The sequence below is a fragment of the Dermacentor variabilis genome, chromosome 1 (assembly GCF_050947875.1).
Source record: "Dermacentor variabilis isolate Ectoservices chromosome 1, ASM5094787v1, whole genome shotgun sequence".
In the NCBI taxonomy this organism is placed as follows: Eukaryota; Metazoa; Arthropoda; class Arachnida; order Ixodida; family Ixodidae; genus Dermacentor; species Dermacentor variabilis.
The window spans coordinates 174,455,623-174,477,191 of record NC_134568.1 but is presented as its reverse complement, the minus strand read 5'-3'; the positions used below and the strand labels follow the sequence as shown (position 1 = coordinate 174,477,191).

General features: G+C 46.5%; 1 protein-coding gene and 1 long non-coding RNA gene across 5 annotated transcripts in view; one reads left to right on the top strand and one right to left on the bottom strand.

The window, feature by feature from the left end:
• The window catches only part of LOC142588201 (prolyl endopeptidase FAP-like), a 501,149-nt gene that overhangs the window by 231,014 nt on the left and 248,566 nt on the right, over positions 1-21,569 (bottom strand). For 2 of the 4 annotated variants that reach the window (XM_075699733.1, XM_075699742.1), the window contains exon 1: positions 7,238-7,612. The exons of the other annotated variants lie outside the window; for them this stretch is intronic. In XM_075699733.1, the coding sequence (XP_075555848.1) occupies positions 7,238-7,450 (213 nt within the window). In that variant the 5' untranslated portion in view covers positions 7,451-7,612. Of the gene's footprint in view, positions 1-7,237; positions 7,613-21,569 lie in introns of those variants that run through there. 4 annotated transcript variants of the gene reach the window in all.
• The window catches only part of LOC142588269 (uncharacterized), a 140,957-nt gene that overhangs the window by 90,127 nt on the left and 29,261 nt on the right, over positions 1-21,569 (top strand). The gene's annotated exons all lie outside the window — the stretch shown is intronic.

Sequence of the window (21,569 nt, the reverse complement as noted above, 5' to 3'; positions counted from 1 at the left end):
GAAAAATTGGGTAGCTAACATTATATCTTTACAATGCAGCTTATAGTGAAAAAAAAAAAAAAGGACGAACCGCGGACAAGAATGTTCGTAAACAAACGGGTTACTAAGTCGGCCGAGAAGCGATCTCAACTATTACAGAGAGACCCAGGGGACGACATAGATACTTGGGTAGAAGATATCAAGTCTGTGTATAAAAAGAACACTAAGGAAATAAGAAGAGATGAAGGTCACCCCTATGTTGACTCCCATCTATTAAATCTCTGGGACAAGCGCCACAGGTTAATAAATAAATAAAGAAAGAATAAATTAAACAATACATTACGCAATACAATTCGAAGAAAATCAGTAGAAGCGCGAAACTATGCCCAGAAATTAGCCAACGAGAATTGGCTTCAGATCTGGGATCAGCTTGACGGACAGCTGCATACCCCGAAGGTTTGGCAAATATTTAGGACCCTTCTAGGCCAGGCAAAACAGCGACACGCGGTAACTAAACTGCAAATGTCGGAAAATAAAAATACAGAGGAGCTAGCTCCAGAATTTTGCACAGCTTTTTTTCCAATCAAACGCGACGATCGTCCCTTACCAGATTACGACGAGTACGGGAACGACAGTGCCCAAGGCATCAACTCGACTTTTTCCCTTCGTGAATTACATGCCACCATGCACAGCTTAAACAAGAACACGAACCCCGGAGCAGGTGGAATCACGCACGCAATGTTGAGAAATTTGCCAGGTAATTATCAAGTAGCTCTGCTGGAAAACATAAAGAAAGCATGAGAAAAATGAGTAATTCCAAAACAATGAAAATAGGCAGTAGAAATATCAATTCCTATGCCAGGAAAACCATCTGACAGAATATCCAATTTCAGGCCCATATCATTAACTTCATGTGTAGGAAAATTAATGGAGAAGATGGCTTTAGAACGCCTTGAGTGGCACCTGGAAGGCCTTCAACTTTCACCCGAGACAACGATAGGTTTCAGAAAACATGTTAGCACTCAGGACGCTATGCTCAGGATCAAAAACAAGGTGTTCGATTTACCAGGTACAGCTCAGCTAAGAACAATCGTAGGAGGCGATATGCAACGAGCTTTTGATAGAGTCACACACTGCGCAAATCTAGAGAACCTCAAGGCAGCTAAACCACGTCCTAGATTGTACAACTATGTAAAAGACTTCCTAAGTGAAAGGACGGTTAAAGTGAAACTTGATGAATATGTGTCACCTAGCCATGCATTCAGGCGTGTAACATCTCAAGGTTCTATTCTCTCAACGACTTTATTTAACAATGTGATGTTGAAGCTCCCCACATTACTAGAAGAAATACCAGACCCAGAACATAATCTGTACATAGCCTTTGGCATAACTATTTGGTGCAGTCGAGAATCACCAGGATGGCAAAAACACATTATTCAAAGTGGACTAGATACCATACGTGAGTACGTCGCAACAATAGTGCTAGAATGTTCCCCTCAGAAAGCAGAATATATTGCCGTTAGTGAAGATGTTAGCAAGCGAGCCGAAGAATGTAAAAAATTAATGAAACTTCGTATGAAAAACACAGCTTTACCCCGCAAGAATACCATAAGAATCCTCGGTTTATTTCTACCGGGCAATGGTAAGGCAACGAGATGGGTGTAGAAGTTGACCGTACAACTTGAGCAGATTCTTGCAATGACGCGCAGAATAACTACACAGAATAGAGGAATGAAAGAACATGAGCTATGTCAGATTATAGAAGCTCTGTTTTTTTTTTCCAGTATAATGTACCATATACCATACGGCAAGCTAACCAACACGCAACGCAAAAAGATAGACATCATATTTAGAAAGTGTGCTAGACTTGCTCTGGGAATTCCGAAGTTGGCACCCAACCATAAAATTGAAGCAACCGGGCTCTTTAACTCACTAGAAGGCAGAATAGACATCCACAATCAGGCGCAAATACAGACTTCGATCATCTGATCAGGCTCGACGAATACTCAACAGACTGGGATACGAAACCGCTAACTTACCCTCAATTCCGCCAAAATTACTACCATGGGATGATTTGCCAAAGATAAAAGTAGAGCCCATTCCTAAAAGTATGCACCCGGAAAAGAATCCAGAACGGCGGTCAAAAAGAACAAATATGAAACAGGCAGACGATAAAAACACATACTATACAGATGCCAGCCATACCGCCGAAAGCAGCAAAGCAGCAGTCGTGCACCATGGCTCGACGCTGGTGAAAAGTTACTTGGGAGTCCTAACGCCTCAAGACTCAGAATTGCTGGTGATAGTGCTTGCCATAAAGGAAATGATACGTACACCCATGAGAAAAAGTATACGGACCACATGGTCGCCGAAAAAATAGAATTTCTTCGTAATTAACACGCATAAACGGAAACTGGTGGATGCAATAGTAAATTCGTAATGCCAAGTTTGAACTGCAGTCTTTAATTTCAACTTATATTCACAGACAAAGGAGAAAATTAGTTTTATAGCGGAATCCTTTGTCCGTATACTTTTGCTCACGGGTGTACATCTGACACAATTTCAATCCGAACAGATAGTCAAGGCGCTTGCAGAGACATTCTAAATGATTACCTGCCTTTACACATACGCACAAAGCTTCATATCTACATGCATGCTCAGCTACTTCTACGTGTACGTATACGATGGGTTCCAGGGCATCCATGATTACAAGAAAATTTAAGAGCACACCAGCTCTGCGGCGAAGAAAATCCGGGACCTCCTATCCTTTGGCCTGTCGACGACACAACCCCAGGAAAGAATAGAAGGTACAGCGGAACGAAAGGCTACATATTTTGAAAGCTCGTAAAGAAGCAGAACCACTTCTCAACGCACCATCCTACACGCATTCGAGAGGACGCCTCAATCACACGAACAACACCACACACACAACTCGCACCACAATATACGCATTATATCAACAAAAAACCAGGCTCCACCACTTGCAAACAGTATAGGGCCTATCCATCAAATAAACAAATCTTGTGGGATTGTCCTGCCAACTCAATCTTCAGAAAGACAATATTTCTAAGCTACCACACAACCATCGTTCCGGCAGCTGGGATGAGTGAATCACTCCCCCACTAAAGCTTGAAAAGTTATGGTGGCCGCTCCTGGTGCAGCACGTCAAGAACGTGCTGGGCCAGGAGGCATGAGCTTACCAGGAGGCCCGGACTTGGGCTTTAGTTCCTTTGAAACTAATAAGTGTTATCTCTCTCTCTCTCTGTCTCTCTCTCTATAGCAAGCAAAATATTAACCGGCCGGGCGTGCACCGCAAGCTCACCCTCCGTTTCGCTGCATCTTAGCTACATTGTGAAAGCAAGAAATTCCGTATTCGCTGTCCTTGTCGCTCCTTGTGTTCTGCGTCTGCTTTTACGCTGGTTGTATCAATAGGGAGATGAAAGACGGCGATAACGAAGAGAGCGCAAGGAGGAAATCGGAGGAGGAGGGTAGGGCGAAAGCGTGAGAAGAAAAGCGTAGTAAAGCGCAAGATGGGCTTTGCGGCGAGGATGGCTACGAGATGGCGCCAGAGTAGCTCGCGTCGTTTGTGTGGAAACGAAGCGCTGCATGAGCGGAGATCTGTCTGCGGCGGCTGCTGTGAATCGCGCCCGCGCGTCCCCCACGCGCCGCCTCTCGCGATCTCCCAATTAGCGAGGCAGTCGCGCCACACATCGCTCCGTTCGCAACGTGCCGCCCGAGACAGATTGTCCGCGCCAGCCCATATATCGCGAAATAAAAACACGCATACAGATGAGTTCAAATTTCGCATTAGGGAGTATCGTAATCGCCAGTGAATGTTTTTACCTTGGAAACGCACATAGCCGCGAAAATTATGCAGACACTTTCGCTGTATCTTTAAATTGTAATAAAGAGCAATCAGAACAACACTGTAATAGCTTTAAAAATTAACTAAAATATTTTTCCACAGAAGCACCGCAGAGGCCGGATCAATGCGAGCTGCTGCGGCTGCAAGCTGCTGCCAAAGTGGCACATACTCTTCAGGGTATACCACCGAGTTACTCATGCAGTTCCTTGATTGCTTTGTCTTCAGCATTTCTCTTATATAGCGATGTTCTTCTACGGCAATAACTTTATACCTGCAGCAAAACAACGGAAGTCAGTGTGAAAGCATAAACACTGTAACGTATCGCTTTTCCTGAACGAAGTTACGAATGGACAGACGAATGCAGTCGACAACATCTGATGAATTGTTTTTAGATGTGGGCTTTGGCCTGTACGAAAAGGGAGTTGACTCTTGTGCGCACTCTTTCTGCGCTAAGGATGCGAATCGTAAAGATTGTACGGGGGCAAGGCTTCTTCATATTTCTTGAGAGCTGATTGGCTTTATCTAAGAATGGCGTGCTAAAATAACAAAGATTACTGTCTTCCCTCCTTCTTCCTTCCTATAACTAAGCTACTGCGTCCAGAGTTGTAAGAAACTTGCACGTCGCATGTTCAAAGCAGTTTGGCGCTTCTTTATGCGACAACCGCCAACGAAGCGGCTTTAATTCGTTATGAGGATACGGGCCATTTAACTTAGCCAATCAGCAGTTTGTTAAGACGTGGTCCAAATTATGCAGATGTGACGCGTATTGAGCGGTTTTAATGCATCTTGAGCAGGTGTGATGCAGGTGTGACGTAGCACATGTGTAGAGCGCGTTGTCAGTTTAATCGCTTGTTTGTTCTCTGTCTTCGTCTTGTGATATCGTACACTAATATAAAGCGTGCTAGAAGACAGACAGAACGACTAGAGGTGGCGTTCTTAAAGTTATGAGATAAAACTACTCCTTCTCAAGACGTCCAATTTATCGCAGATCCTGGGGCCGCACGAGGGCCCGTAGTCACAGCAATTCTCTTACGTCTGAGAGTTTTCTCATTGAGCAGCGTTTAGGCGCCAGTCACTGTTTATGGGACCACATCAATCTTTCTACGCAACGTGAACCAGAGCACAGGTTCTTGAAGTCCCTTTCCTTAATTCATAAGTTGGTTTTCGTCGCTATTCTACATACAAGTAACATCGAATCGCGTCCTTCTTTATTATGTCACATTATTATTATTATTATTATTATTATTATTATTATTATTATTATTATTATTTGCTATCGGCGGGACTGTTACTTGCCGTAGGATCGAGGAAATAGTTCGCATGGTCATTTTGATGACTGTCATCATCGTAATCAACTTATTTATGTCTATGTCAGGAAGGAGGTCTCTCTCAGCGATCTCCACTTACTCCGGTATTGCGTCAGCCGTTAAGGGGATTTCCTTATCTCCTTCACTCAATCTAATCCTTTGCCGTCCTCTGCTGCGCTTCCATAACATCGGCACCCATTCTATTACTCAAGCTGACCACCGGTCATCTGTTCTACGTATTACATCACCTGACCAGCTCCCCGTCTTCATCTTAATATCAACTAGGATACTACCTATGCCTATAATTTTTGTTCTATCGCTCGTTCCACGGCCCTTGGCTTTCTGTCAAGTTTCTTCTTTATCTTCCATCTTACGGCCACATAGATTAGTGCAGGAAGAATACACACTTTTTCCAGGTAATCTGCAGCGTATGTTGTATATCCACGTGCGCTTCATCCCAGTTTCAATCTTTGGACATTTCTTCCCATAACACGGGACCCTGTGATCTATAATGCCCTGAACATTTATTGCGAGACGAGGAGAGAAATAAAATGTATTTTCAAGGTATCAAAAATGCGCCCAGCGGCATAAGAGATACCGACAGTATGCGTGAATCAGCATGAGTCATCGTCTTAAGCGCTGTCGTCGGTCTCTTTGTCAGTGCATTGCGACATAATCCTCGACAGCGAAAGCATCGTCCCGGTTCTTCCTATCGAGCTGAGCAGATTCCGGCGACATGAGCAAAGCGTACTCGCGCGCGTTTTTCTTTCTTTCTTTTTTCTTCTCAATTAAGGCACGTCTCCAACAGGCTTCGGTAAGAGAGTGAAACGCGGAATTTGCTATTGTAGCTACATAAGTCAGAAATGCAGCAATGCAGGCGAAACGAAGAGCGTGGTGTTTACGGCGCTAACAAATGGTGGCAAGCGAGCGGAACAGTGTTGGATACTGTGGCAACGTATCGTGTTGCGACGCTGACAGCTCGTTAATAACGCGCTACCTTTACCTAAAATTTCGAAGCCGTTATGCCAACGAGACCAGCTATCGCAAAGCCATATAAAACCCATAATTCTTTTTTAAAAACTTTCAATTATATCTTTCAGTGGGATCCACTGACTGCTAGTATTTGGCAATGTTCGTGTTCCAACTCCATTTGGCGCGGCCCATGTAGCACTAGAGACGTTTGCAAGCTCAAGAAAGTGAGTACGGCTGTCCTTTTCTCTTTTTACATTTTTTGCGGACCATCAATCGTTTCACATGTTCGTCAATACGCAGCTCGGAGAGAAACAAAATCATCTCTACTCGGACACAATGAAATAAGAAAAGGATAACAAAGGGGACAAACAACCACGTAAGCTGCACCAGGAACGTTTGTGACAGAATCGGAAGAGGTCAAGTTCAATTCATTGAGCGCAACAGGTTGACGCAGCCGTCGAGGGCACCAAGAACTGACGACCGGCTCTGCGGCTTCAAAGCTGCGTTTTAGTAAGCCGCGTGCCATTTGAGCCTCTAAAGAAGAGAGGTGCGAAATACGTCAGCTGCGTATACAGAAAAGGCTGAAAAGGTGTTGTAATTCTTCTCTGTTATTTTCTGCGAGTTCACACCACGGCTGCAATGCTGCTAATTTCACCCGACGCCAACATCAAAGTGTCACTACCGACAAGAGTACGAAATACTACGGAACGCTTAAGCATAGTACAGAGTGCCCGACGAGTAAAGAGGACGCCATATGGTTGCGCTAACTTGTCAAAACGCGAACAGAGGCACAGCGGTAAGCGGCGGGGCGCAACATACAAGCTCCGTACACAGAGCAAGCGCTACGTATATACGCTGCACATAAGCATTGGCGCTCTTGCTCCGACGGCAGCCGCCTACAACAGCCGGTGCACTGCCCGCGTGTACTGTCATGCGGACCCGGAAAAAAATGCGCTCCCAAGCAGCAGCAGGTCCCGGTTCGCGGCGCGCGCGGAGCGGCGTTCGTAAAGAGGCGCGCACGCCGACGCACACGGCGGCTGTGCCGTCCGTGCGCGCACACGCGATCCGGCGGCCGGAAGGTCGGTTAGGCGGCGCGCAGACGGAAGGGGCGTACCATGGCTTCGGCCTTGTCGTCGTCGTCGCTGTGCTCGAGGAGCGGTATCCGCTGCTCCCTGCCGGCGGCGTCCAGGTCGGACGAGGCGCGAGTCGACCAGCGAGCACACAGCGCTACCTCGTCGGGGGCAAACCGGTGGTGACGCCTGTCCCGCTGCTCGCCGCTGCCGCCTTGCTTCTCGGAGCCGCAACAACCGGTTCTTCCGACGTGCATGACGTCACAAGGGCTCGTCACGTGACGCTACGAGACACCCGGAAGCATGTGGACGCCGGCGATGGCTCGCGGTCGGCTGCGGACCTCTCTCGTGGGCCACACCACGGGACGCTCACACACACGCGCGCGCGCGCTGGCATGCACGCGACCCTGACATACGTTGACTGCGGTGCGGCGCTGCTCACGCTGAACGATCGCTGACGCGCGAGGCTTTCAAAGATCACAGGCTCATGTGCTCTGGCCGATGACGTTTTCTGATCGCTGCTCGCAAAGTCAAGGCCGGCGGCGCTTGAAGGAAGCTCGAGCTGCGCGCGCGTGTTGACGACCTTTCGCGGCGCCTGGACACGCCTCGTTGTCGGAAGGCGCGAGCCCTCCCTAAGCAGGCAGTAAAGCGAAAGTAATTTTCAGGCGACAGTTTAGTGCTTCACGTACCGGCCCAGCTCGAGACCCACGAACTTTGAATTGCGATCAAGCAAGTAACTGCTGCGGGTCAATTGATTAATCCAGTTTACATAATTTATACCTAACTAATACATTTATTCATCTTTATAATTCCAGTCAAAATAGTTAAAATGACCCCAGTAAGACCACTCATGTGTAGCGCATCACTCTTGAAAAAAAAAACTCATGTCTCGTAACTCCCATACCGAATTATTCCATATAATTTATGGGAACATAGAGGTCCTTATATGGGAACCAATGCGTTCATGTGAGATATATAGATATGGTGTTTCGGGTTATATGGGCGTTCTCTGACGCTCTATGTGAAACACGTGGTCAATCTCTATCACCCCTTTCTTGCGCTACACGATTTCAACTTGCGCCTGCGGATTTCCTAATTTCATCACCCCACCTAGTTTTCTGCCGTCCTCGACTGCGCTTCCTTTCCCTTGGCACTCATTCTGTAACTCTAATGGTCCACCAGTTAATCTACCCTAAGCATTACATGGCCTGCCCAGCTGAATTTTCTTTCGCTTAATGTCAACTAGAATATCGGCTATGCCCATTTGCCTCTCTGATCCACACCACTCTCTTCCTGTCTCTTAACGTTACGCCTAACATTTTTCGTTCCATCGCCCTTTGTGCGGTCCTTAACTTGTTCTCGAGCTTCATTATTAACGTCCAAGTTTCTGCCCCATATGGTAGCACCGGTAGAATACAATGATTGTACACTTTGCTTTTGAACGACAGCGGTAAGCTCAGAGTCACGATTTTTGGTAATGCCTGCCGTATGTACTCTAACCCATTTTTATTATTCCGTAAGTTTGCTTCTCGTAATAAGGGTCCTCTGTGAGCCAACCGACTTAAACATACTCCTGTACAGACTCTAGAGGCTGCCTGGCGATCCTGAATTCCTGTTCCTTTGCCAGGCTACTGAACATTACCTTTGTCTTCTGCATAATAATCTTCAACCTCACTCTTACTCTTTCTCAGTTAAGGTCCTCAACGATTTGTTGTAATTCGTCCACAGTTGCCTTGTGACATATACCGTTTATTAATCTTCTGCATTTATTCCTTTCTATTTCAAACATCATATATCTTGGTATGAGCAAAATGAAGCCGAAGAACTACGGTCTACAAATGGAGGTAGCTTAAGAGCCGAGCAGAGTTTTTGTACAGGAATATAGTATAGCGTTATTTGCCGAATAGGTGCTGAGGTTCAGTTAACTGTAACCTTTATATTGAACGTGTGGAAAATATCTTGAGTAAATGAACGTTTATCAAAAGTAAACCAAAAAGCAGTGATAAGTCTTGAGCAGCAAGACAAACGTCTTCATGTATTATATAAAGGAATGAATGAATTCTGGGGTTTTACGTGCCAAAACCCCGATTTGATTAAGAGGCACACCATAGTGGGGGACTACGGATTAATTTTGACCACCAGGGATCTTTAAGGTGCCCCCAATGCACGGGGCACGGGCGTTTTTTGCATTTCGCCCCCCTCGAAATGCGACCGCCGCAGGTGAGGTTTGATCCCCTGACCTCGTGTTTAGCCGCGCAACACTATAGCCACTAAGTCACCACGACGGGTAAAAAAAAAAAAAAAGCATCGAAGAAAACAGCGCTATTAAAACACGGACGAGAAATAGCTTGTGCTTTCTTCTCTCGTACTGGTCCATGTTTTAACAGCGCTGTTTTCTTCGATGGATTCTTACCAACGTGCTCGCGTTCTAACCCTCTTAGGGTAAAGAAAAAGAAGAATGAAAAAAAAATCAAGCAACCCATTTATTATAATTCGCCATTGCATTAAGAGGTCGGTGTGCTTTAGAGGTACCTATGAGCCGACAATATATGTTCAAGTTTTAGGTACTAATGTTCTTTTTTATGCGGTACAAAGGTGGGTATACTCACAGTACATTGTCGGTCGTAAGCGTACGGGGGTGTATAACCTCGTTTGTACGAATATGGTTTCCAAGTCAACAAACCAATAGAGGCTCGAAGTAAGGCATTGTAACACCTAAGTCACATCTAGGCAGCTGCTGTACGACAACCCTTTCAAGAATGTTGGGCTTCCGTCATTCAAAATGCAGAGATCACGGTCCGAAGCTAAAGATACAAGAGTCCTGTCTCTTAAATTGGTTTTTGTATTTCCCCAAAATGGGTGATGAGCATTAAAATCTGCTGTGGTTATCCAAAGACTGGAGGTCGCCGTCAAGATAGTTTCAAGCCTTTTGCAGCCTAAACGACTTGATGGGGGAATGTAGCTCGCGACGAGTAGGAAGGAGATACTGTTCTTTATCCTAAGGCACACATACTAGTTGTCGTCATGGGCAGGCACGACTTGGGCTACGTAGGTGAGCTCTTTGCGAACATAAACGAGGACCTTGCTGCGTTTGTCACACGTGACGGAAACAAAAGCTTTGTATCCTGATAGTTTGAGGATATTTGTTACGTTTGGTTCACAGATGAGTGGCCCCGGGAACCAATTTACATATACAAATTGACGAAAATCTGAAGAATGGAGGTATTCTTGACTTCCTCTTGAAAGGGTCGCTTCTGCAGAAGGGCGCGATAAATGTTTCTAATGGAAGTTTTCAAGCACAGGAGCGAGAGCATGCAGTACTTGTAAAGCGTATTGAGTAGTCAAAGTTCGTGCATTTCCCAAAAAGTGTGCGAAGCGCAACCTTTAGCGACTTCAGCAGTAGAACCACCGGCACTTCCTGTTCACGCCACTTGTCGGAAGCAAGAGGTATGCGTTAGATGAAGGCGATGTACGCCGCTCAAGCTCAGCAAGTGGGAGTGCATTTGGCAGTGCAGGCTAGGCAATGTCATAAGTGCTTTTCTGGGCCTCTTTCTCATTCATAACGTTGCGTCTGGTCTCGCGCAGTGACTGCTGTTCCACAATTCGAGGTGATGACGCTGCTGCACGAGGTTGGCGCTGTGAGGGGCCTTTCGCGTTCGTTGGGGAACGTCGGCGGTGAAAGGGGGAGCGTCGTTTTTCACAGAAGCGGCTTCTTCCCGGTGCCTATAGAGCCAACAATTCAATATTGTGACACGCTGACGAAGATGTTTTCATCTTGGTCGGAAGAAGACACTCTGGACTTGGCACGTGGTCTACAATCTTGTGAGCTGCTACAATTATTGTAAATATCCTGTAAATATACGTCTGACTGTTTTAACCCCGTAACATTTTTGGTGGAGGTGACCAAGAGGTGATCAGGACGAATTAACGCAGCGGGCGCTCCTTGGCTGCGTCTACAATGCCAGCTCAAGGCGAGGATGCTTCGGTCCCCTCGGCACCCACGCCCACCGTCATTCTAGCACAACCCCGCGACCAAGGAACCTTTTCTGGCACCGACGACACTGATGTTGAATACTGGCTTCAACTATATGAGCGGGTGAGCGCCAACAACCGCTGGGACCAGGCCACCATGATCGCAACCTCGCGGGCACGGCACGCGTCTGGTTTCAGAACCACGAGGAGGAACTTACCAGCTGTGACATTTGTAAACAGAAGCTCAAAGATTAGTTTGGTAAGCCTGTTGGACGTCAGCGCGCCGGAAACAAAGACCTCGCTTCGCGTGTCCAGACGTGTACTGAATTCTACATCACGTACATCCAGCACGTGCTCGCTCTGTGCCACAAAGTGGATCCGAACATGTCCGAACCTGATAAAGTTGCACATGTAATTAAGGGCATAGCAGATGATGCCTTCCACCTCTTTGTGTTCAAGAATTCTTCCACTGTGCAAGCCATTAATACCGAATGCCGGCGGTTTGAAGAAGCCAAGAGTCGCCGCATTGCCCAACCCTGGCCACGATACGGGTGTACGCCCTGACCACGATAAAATACGGGCAGTGAAAGACTTTCCCGTGCCAACATGTGCCAAGGATGTTCGCAGCTTCTCGGGCCTTCGCTCCTACTTCCGTCGGTTTGTCCGAAGTTTTGCGAACGTTGCGCGCCCTCTCATTTGGGGCCCTGAGCAAGCTGCGTGGTGCTTTCACCAAGCTGATTAGTCTGCCTACGTCCCCACCCATTCTCGCTCACTTTGATTCAACAGAAGTCCGTACCGATGCCAGTGGCCACGGTATTGGAGCTATCTTGGCACGAAACAAGGGCGAGAACTTGTTATTGCCTACGCCAGCCGTCTTCTTTCCTTTGCTGAGCGCAATCATTCTATCACCGAACGCGAGTGTCTGGCTCTCGTTTGGGCAGTGGGTAAATTCTGCCCCTATTTGTACGGCCGCCAATTCACAGTCATCACTGATCACCATGCTCTGTGTTGGCTTTTGTCCCTCAAAGATCCTTCAGGGCGCCTTGGCCGCTAGGCTCTGCGCCTTCAACAATACAACTATTCCGTTGTATACACGACCGGCCGGTTACATCAAGATGCGGACTGCTTGTCGCGCCATCCTGTCGACCATCCTGACGTTTCTACGGCCGGCATGCCTGTCACCGTTCTCTGTCTGGTTGCTTTTCGAGATATTGGAGCCGAACAAGGTCGGGACGCCTTCTTGCAACACCTTACTCAACGGCTCACTTCAACGACGCCCGATCCTTCCCTTCGTGTGTTTGAACTTCAAGATGGTATATCGTACCGCTCTAAAACGCGCCCGGACGGCCCTGACCGACTCTTCGTTGTGCCTGAGCATCTGCGTCAGAATGTTCTCGCACAGCTTCATGATGTGCCGACTGCAGGTCACCTTGGCGTGTCACGGACTTATGACCGCATTCGTCGGCGCTTCTTTTGGCCTGGTCTATACCGTGACGTCTGCCGTTATGTCGCTGCGTGTGATCTTTGTCAACGACGCAAAAAGCCGACCACACTCCCTGCTGGTCGCCTTCAACCACTTGACGTACCATCGGAACCATTCTTCCGTGTAGGTGTTGATCATCTAGGCCCTTTTCCTATGTGTGCTTCGGGAAACAAGTGGATTACTGTAGCAACAGACTACGCCACCCGAAATGCAATCACACGGGCCCTTCCGACAAACAGTGCAACCGATGTCGCCGACTTCCTCCTAGAGAACGTCATCCTTCACCACGGCGCCCCTCGACACCTCCTCACCGACCGAGGCCGCTACTTTCTTTCTAAAGTTGTCAATGACATTCTACACTCGTGCGCGACTAAACACAAACTTGCTTAGAACGACAGAAAGCTGAGCTAGTTGGTAAGGATTCATTATGCAAAAAAGAAGTGAGGCGTGCAGACAGGACACAAGAGTAGAGAAGTGGACAACACGAACGCCGACTATCAACTGAAGGGAGCACTGAGGCGAAAAAAGAAAGAAGACACGAAGCAGGAAACTTGCTACTGCTTACCATCCACAAACGAATGGTCTAACCAAGCGCCTTAATCGCACCCTTACTGACATGCTGTCCATGTATGTCTCCGCTGATCATCGCGACTGGGACATTGCGCTGCCGTTCGTTACTTTCGCCTATAATTCGTCTCGCCATGATACCGCAGGCTTCTCTCCATTCTTCCTTTTGTTTGGCCACGACCCTACGCTACCTTTCGACACCGTTCTGCCTGCTAGTCTGAATTCCACACATGAGTACACCCGTGAAGCCATACTCAAAGCAGAATAAGCACGCCATATTGCCCGACGTCGACTTGTGGAGTCACAGGACAATCAGCGGCGCTTATATGACGCCCACCATCGTGACGTCCATTACACACTGGGCGCCCTGGTTCTCCTTTGGTCGCCGTCGCGACGCGTTGGCCTCTCGGAGAAGTTACTTTCACGCTACTCTGTCCCTTACCGTGTCTTGCGTCAAGTAACTGACGTCACCAACGAAATCTCCCCTCTTGAGCCAACCGTGGTTCAGCATCGCTCTAACGTGGTCCATCTCACGCGTCTTAAGTTGTATCACTCGCCCGCCTCCTAACCAGCGCTGAGCCGGTGTTTCAGCCGCCGGGGGTCATGTGACACGCTGACGAAGAAGATGTCTTCATCTTGGTCGGAAGAAGACGACGCTCTGGACTTCGCGCGCAGTCTAACATCTCGTCAGCTGCTATAATTATTGCAAATATCATGTAAATATACGTCTGACTGTTTTTAAGCCCGTAACAATATTATGTCAATAATTCAGCTGTTCAATGGAATCAATACTGGTTAGTAGCAACTGAGGTTATTTGTTCCAATCCGTAATAGCGCGTATGGAAAAAGAATATTTAAATACATTAGTTCTGGCATTATAGGGAGTTAAAGAGTAAGTGTGACAATGCCGTGTTTGGCGTGCCGCTATTGGAGTTGCATGAAGCTCGGGAGTGAGGAAAAAGGGGTTGTTTTCAAAAAGAAAAAGAAGTTTTAGTCGCTGGATTTTTCACCTCATTTCCAGTGTTTGGATACCAAGTTGTTTTATTAGTGCTCTCGGGGAATCAGTCCTGCGGTACATTGAAAAAATAATTCTGATTTCCTTACACTGAATTCTTTCTAGTGCATCAATGTTAGTTTTGGTGTAAGGATCCCATACTATCGTGCATACTCAAATTTTGGTCTTATTAGTGATGCGTAGGCTAAAAGTTTAGTATCAGCGGGAGCTTGCTTTAGTTTATGACTTCATTAGTTCTTGATTTTTGGAAATAGCAGCATGAAATAGTAGAGCAGGGAAATAGTGGAAGCTTTTCACATTAACAATATATACGAGGGTTGTATCAGTCAACCATCTGTTCTACTGATCCATCGTGAGGTCACCTTTTTCGAAGGGCACTAGAATTAATTTGTTAATAATAAAATAAATATGTTAGGGTTGCAGCGATTAGGTTAGGGTTGCAACGATCAGGTTATATATGTTGCCCATTTTCGTCGCCCGAGTGTGCGCGGGTATGATTTTAAAATTACTTTTAATCTTGTTTTGCATATCTTTAATGTCCGAGAGTGAACACGTATATAAATACGGAGTGGTAGTATTGAAGTAAAGTAGTTGCGAGCGCAGCGTGTGTCGTGTATTCTAGTGTCTCTCCGCCGTGCCCTAGCCAGTGCGCTGCTTCACCCACACGGTATTATGGTGGGTCCTCTAGCAAGACCATCAGCGCTGCAAGAGATATGCCTTGATCGCCTCTGGTCCCCTATTCGCAGCCTCAATCCGCACCGACACTACAACGAAATGTGAAGCCGTCCTCACAGCCGCTGAAGTTATGCGGCCCCACTACCGAAATTACACCCACCCTAGGAACAACGGCACACAGAGGACTCCCGACACTCTGCACCTAGAAAGTGATTGTAACACTGAAGAACCTTCTGAATGTTATTCGTGCGTTGTTGATTAACACGCATACGCCAGCGGTTCGCAGATGACTGCAAGTACTAGATGCCCTCAATCATGTACTTGCAAACCTCGAATAGCACGTGCAATGACTTGTTCACCGCCACCGATTTGAAGAGTGGTCGAAGCGGCTTCCATTTCTCAGTGGAATGCACATGATCTTAAGTTCCGAATTGCAGATGTTTGTCAATACTTTTCCCAAAATCGTTTTTCCTTCCTTGTCACCTGCGAATCGAACTTACGGGTGGGTAATTAACGTGGAAAGTTGGGCTAGTTGGCGTTGATGCAATTGCTGAGACATAGTTACTAGCGCTAAGAAGACTAGCGCTCTGTCCTGTCCCAACTTATTTCCGTTAGTCTTGTTAGCTCTGGTAACTATGTCTCAGCGATTACGGGTGGCGGTCTGGCTCTCGGCTATGTTACAGCTTATAAATCATTGGCCCTATCCACTTGTAATGGCTACGGCCTTTTTCTGCATTCAATCTTTTTTCTGTATTCAGTATGGAGTCACGTATAAGTTTCAAACAGTGCCCGAGCTCACGACGGCAACCGGTATACGTCTGCTTGACCGTGAAAAGCAACAACTTCACGTTTACTCTCAAAGGTCTTACCTATACGTATCCAAGCACTTGGCTCGGAGAAAATGAGACATCCTAGCTGCATTTTCTGGTTCTTGTATTATCACGGGGGATTCTAATGTGCACCATTCAGTTTGAGGGAGCACAAAATAGACTCCAGTGGAAGAAGCCTTGTTACCTTTGCCTATCACCACAAACTTTGTTGTTTGATATACAGTAACCGGACTTTCCTCCAGCGATTGACTTGCAGAAGCTGAATGTTTCGCGGTGTCTGATCGGCAGAGTCCGACCACTCTCAGGCATAGAGGCGCATGTCAATGAGCGTATCTCTATCTACCTGAAGATTAAAAGCCCTGCTAAGTCGCTCTTAGTTGAGTGAACTGGTCTGTATTTTGGACACTAGCAAAGGAAGCGTGTCAAAATGGCCTCTCTTCCAGCTTGGAGAATCAGATCACAAAGATTACACACAATGCTCCGTGCACAATGCAGCCATTGCCTAAATACAATTGCAACGTGCCATCCTCCTGAAGCAGGAGTACAGACACAGCCGTACCTTATGGATCTACAACCTTAAAGGGGCCATGATACTCAAACGTAAATTCGTCGTCTTGGCCCATTGCACACCCATCGCTTAAGATCATTCTGCTAATCGCTATGAATACCGTGAGCTGTTTTCCCAAGCTTGAAGGAACGCACGAGGTTTTTGGACGTCTATTTAACACGATGACTCTTTTAGTCACTTGCTCTTCATCAGGTACGTCGCGACATCGATTTAGCTGAAGGTTTGTGAGCAAAGGATTTCGAAAGATTTCTGCGCAGGGGCACACCTTACTCGCGATATGTGCGAATGGATGTTTTCTTTCCTATGCAAGGGTTGGAGGCTTCGCTGGCTGCGTGCCAGCGTTCGTCGTGTCTTGCACCAGATGAAGTCACATATTCCCGCACTTGGAAACATTGGCCCAAAGGTCCCGAATAATGTGTTCGCCTCCACAACAAACAAAACATGTCAAGAAGGATCATATTCAGTGGCGTGGTAACGGGGGGGAGGGTGGCTGGGGGGCCCTGGGCCTTGGGTGCCAGATGCCAGTTGGGGGGGGAGGGCGTCACATATGGTCTGAAGACTCCCCTCTTTCCGCCAGCTTGACTGGGCGTAAATGGCAAAGGATGCTTCGGTAAACAGGAGCCCGAGCTCACGTACCCGATGTACCCGATGTGTAGTGCTGCAGGATTGTCGGCTGCAGCTTTATCAACACCCTACGTAATAATTGAACGAATCAGAAGAACTTCAGTTTGGCCTAGTTAGTGTTTACTGCATATCATATTGACCGCAAATAAAGACGGGACAGCGGAAGAGACACCGCCCGTGTCGTTTTTGTGTTCTCTTCCGCTGTCCCCGTCTTCGATATGATATGCAACTGAACGAATGCGCGGGCTAAAAAATTTAATTCGCTAAGTGTTCGCTAAACTACTCGCCTTAGCGGAACGTTTCATGTGCGGTGTGTTCATGCTCATGCGTCGTTAAACATAGTCTAGCGATGTGGCTCTTGGGTCCCTGTTCCGTTCAGACCGCGATATCTTAAAGTAGGATGTATTAAATAACCTTTTAATTAGAAATTATAGAGGAAACATTGCAATTCGGGAACTGAGGACCCCCCCCCCCCCCCAAAGTCATATTAACTCAACAAAAACTTCTTCTCTAAACAAAATCGTCTTAGCGGCTAGAGACTGCATTACTTTGGCACTGCGGTCGGCCCAGTATGGCAGTACTGAAAGAAATATGAAATAGTGCACCAGTGACGTCAATCTCTCTATCCTATCGATTCGAATGCAGACCAACAGAACTGCAAGCTTTCCCTGGCACGGGTTTGGTGGCGGCCTTCTTCTCTTTTTTCCTTTTTTTGCGTGGTGACGCCAGGAATCGAAGCTAAGCGTGCTCTATTCCGTTCCCAACCTTGTGGCGGTACCGCAGCTCAGATAATCACGTTTCCCAATAGCAGCAAATAAAGAAATGTTTTATGCGTCAGAATGAAGAGAACTAGTAATTGTCATAGCATTGGCGCCCACGCAGCAAGGAAGCAGGTGGCGTTTTCTAATAGGGTGGGGAGATCAGCGTCACTGACACGCTATTTAATTTTCGTTGGGGTTCAGGGCAGCTCACAGCCAAAATACTGCACGCCGTAGTACCTACGACGATTTTTGTGAAGTTGTTGTTGGGCAACGTATGACTGTCGGACTTCAATTTTGCAATGTAATATTGCCTCTAAAATCGCTAATTAAACTTTAATAGAATAGTTTCGTTAACTGTGAGCCATATTTTCCAAGATGCCGCATCTGTATTGGCCGCCAAACCTTACAGTCTGACAGCAGATGCGCAAATGCGCTTATCACAAGTTATCAGTGCAGCACCCTGTGTTATTTGGTGCAGAAAACAAAACAGCGTATGTTCCTGCTGGACTCGCGATTTCTGGGAACGAAAGCGAAGTGTGTGTGTGTCGGGGGGAGGGGGAGGGGTGACATGCGCGGTATCCAAGGTGGCTGTGCTGGCGCTGAAACATCAACCCTCCCCCCTCCTCTTCGGAGAGAGAGGGAAAGCAAATGATAAATGAAAGGTAGGGAGGTTAACCAGGACTGAGCCCAGTTGGCGACCCTACACCGGGGAAAGGGAAAAGGGGACGGAAAGATTAAAAGAATAAGAGAAAGTCCACTGGGGATACCGTTCGGTCACTCAGTGCGGATCACAGACGCTGACTCAATCCGGCAGCGTACAAATATCGCCGCAGCGCTTTTGTGGCTTTTTGTAGCTGCGATATGCGAGGCCATGGTCCCAAGATCTTGTTCAAGGTGAACAGTTTTCTATCTAACTGGTTGAGAGCTGTGCAGAGGTCATGTCTTTCATTTTCAACAGATGGGCAGTAGCACAGTAGATGTTCTATAGTTTCCTCGACACCGCAGGCATTGCACTGGGCACTATCAGCCATTCCAATCGAAAACGTATATGCATTGGAGAATGCGACGCCCAAGCGTATGCGGCACAGCATTTCCTCTGCAGAAATTTTCGATATCCTCGCCTTCCTGACTACACCAAGGGGGGGGGGAGGCGGGGGGGCTAACAGAAGGCCTATGAGCCCCGACCGCCTGACGGCATAGCTGCGCCACTGGTAATATTATCTCATGAATGAAAGTCAAGGTGCCTTATTCCCCTTCTAATGTTTGACAAGTCCCCATTCAATGCAGCATTGTATTGTCCAGTAGCACTAGCCAGCTGAGTTGGCATGGTGATGGATAGAATGGCAATGACACGTCTAGGATGGCATCGAGAGAGCCAGGAAATCTATCCAGAACCTATAGCTGACTTTCGACGTGGCCTATCCTCAATTTATTTACTTATTTATTGCAATACCCTCAGGGCCAACGAGGGGGTGGGTGGGTACAGAGGGGGTGGGTGGAAAAACAAAACAAACAAACAAAAAAGTACAGCAAGAAGAAGCATCATAATGCAGATGCCTGTTCAATGAGATGCTTCAATGAGATGGCTGTCTTGAAGGATGGCGTGTCTTCAATGCAGGCAAAAGAGGCGGAAGGTGGTTCCACTCTGCGCTAGTCTTAGGTAAGAAAGAATTAAAAAATCCATTTGTTTTGGAGCTAGGGATAACTATATGCGGATCATCAACACGTGATGATATATATGATGGGAATGAAGAAAAAAATTCCTGTTTTAGTGTCTGGTTATGAAAGAAAATATTGTGGAAAAGACTAAGGCGTGCAATTTTTATACGAACTGCAAGATTAGTTAGACCAAGTTTTGATTTCGTTAAACAAGCACTAGCTGTGCGAGAATAATTCCAAAGGGTGAAGCGATCTGACAGATTCTGAACAGATTCTATAGCGTCGATTGAAGTGAGTTGTACGGGGTCCCATATGGATGATGCATATTCTAGTTTAGGCCGTATTAGTGTGTAATACAAAAGTAACTTCAAATGGGATGGAGCCTGATGGAAGTTTCCGCGCATGTAGCCAAGGGCGCGGTTCGCATTGTTAGTGACATATTCGATGTGCATGCGCCAGGATAGGTTGTTAGTAATGTGAACACCAAGGTATTTATAAGATAGGACACTCTCTAGTGAAACTCCGTTAATCTTGTAATTGAACATTTTGGACGGATTAGATTGGCGTGAGATGGACATAACTTTACACTTAGACGGGTTAAGAACCATACACCATCGCTCACACCAATTAAATGCCTTGTCAAGATCCCACTGAAGGGCGCAACTATCGTTAGGGTCATTTATAGCATGAAAAAGAACACGGTCATCAGCAGAAAGCTTAAGGGAAGGGTTAATTCCAATCGGAAGGTAATTAATGTAAGTTATAAAGAGTAGAGGAACCAAAACAGAACCTTGGGGAACCCCAGATGTTACGGCACATGGTCATGATAACGAGTCGTTAGCTGATACAAACTGAGAGCAGTTAGTCAAGAAACACTCAATCTATTTGAAAATATTAGGCTCAATATTCAGGTAACTAACTTGAAGAAGGAGTAATTGATGTGACACTTCATCGAAAGCCTTAGCAAAGTCTAGAAAGATACAGTCGGTTAGCAAACCACTATCTAAAGACGATGCTAAGATATTAGTGAAAGACAAGAGTTTAATCGCGCAAGAAAAATTCTTTCGAAAACCGTGCTGACACAAATTGAAAAACGAGTTGCTTTCAAGAAAAGAAACGAGATTAGAATATATAATGTGCTGTAGAAGCTTACAATGAATGCTTGTTAATGAAATAGGCCTGTAGTTAAGAGGAGAATTCGGATTACCTTGTTTGAAGAGTGGAACCACCCTCGCGACCTTCCAATCAGCCGGCATTGTGGATTGTTCAACAGACTGGGCGAAAAAGTGCGCTAAGTATACGCTGGAATAAACAGCAGTATTTTTCAAAAACTTTGAATTCATGTTGTCAACACCCAGCAAATTCCCTAAAATTGTCACTAAATCTGTCAAGTGGATTTTAGATAGAGTAAGCGTCTATCTAATCTAATTCCCCCGTCTATCCAATCTCCCGTCTATGCAATCTCTCGTCTATTCAACCTAAATGATCTCGTGACGTCGGTGCCACACCAGAAGTGCCTGAAACGATTCACCGCAGAAATATCTGCGTTCAAACAACAGTAGCGTCAACAACAAAAACCTATGAAAAATGGTGACATAAGCGTCAGGCAGTTTATGAGTTGCAAAATAAGTGCTTGGCTCTGTAGTATAGGTGGGACTTGACGATCACGTTGTGCATCGCAAGACAGTCGCTTGTCATAGGCATATGGCGATCTTCTGCAGAAGCTCGCCATATATGCGCAGACGTTCGCCATACGCGTATACGAAGCGACTATTTGCGATGCGTAACGTGGTAGTCAAGTCCGACCTATATTACATGACCAAGCACATATTTTGGAACTCATAAGGTACCTAACGCCTAGAGCACCATTTCCCATAGCTTTTTGTTGCTGATGCTAGCATTGCTTGAACGCTGATAGTTCCGCAGTGAGTCATTTCAGGCACTTCTGGTATTTCACTGACGCCACGAGATCGATTACATTGTGAGTTGATAACAGGCCACGTCGAAAGCCAGCTATAGATTCTGGATAGATGCTGTGACTCTATCGGTATCATTGTAGGCGCGTCATTATCATTCTATCTATATTCATAGCAACGGTGTACATGAAACCGTCTCGCATTATGCGGAGTACGACTTCAGTGCGAACACTAAAGGTCATATCGCCCTCGCTCGTTTATCGTAATTTTACTGTCTTCGTGTGTCTATGCTCCTTCCTTTCCTTA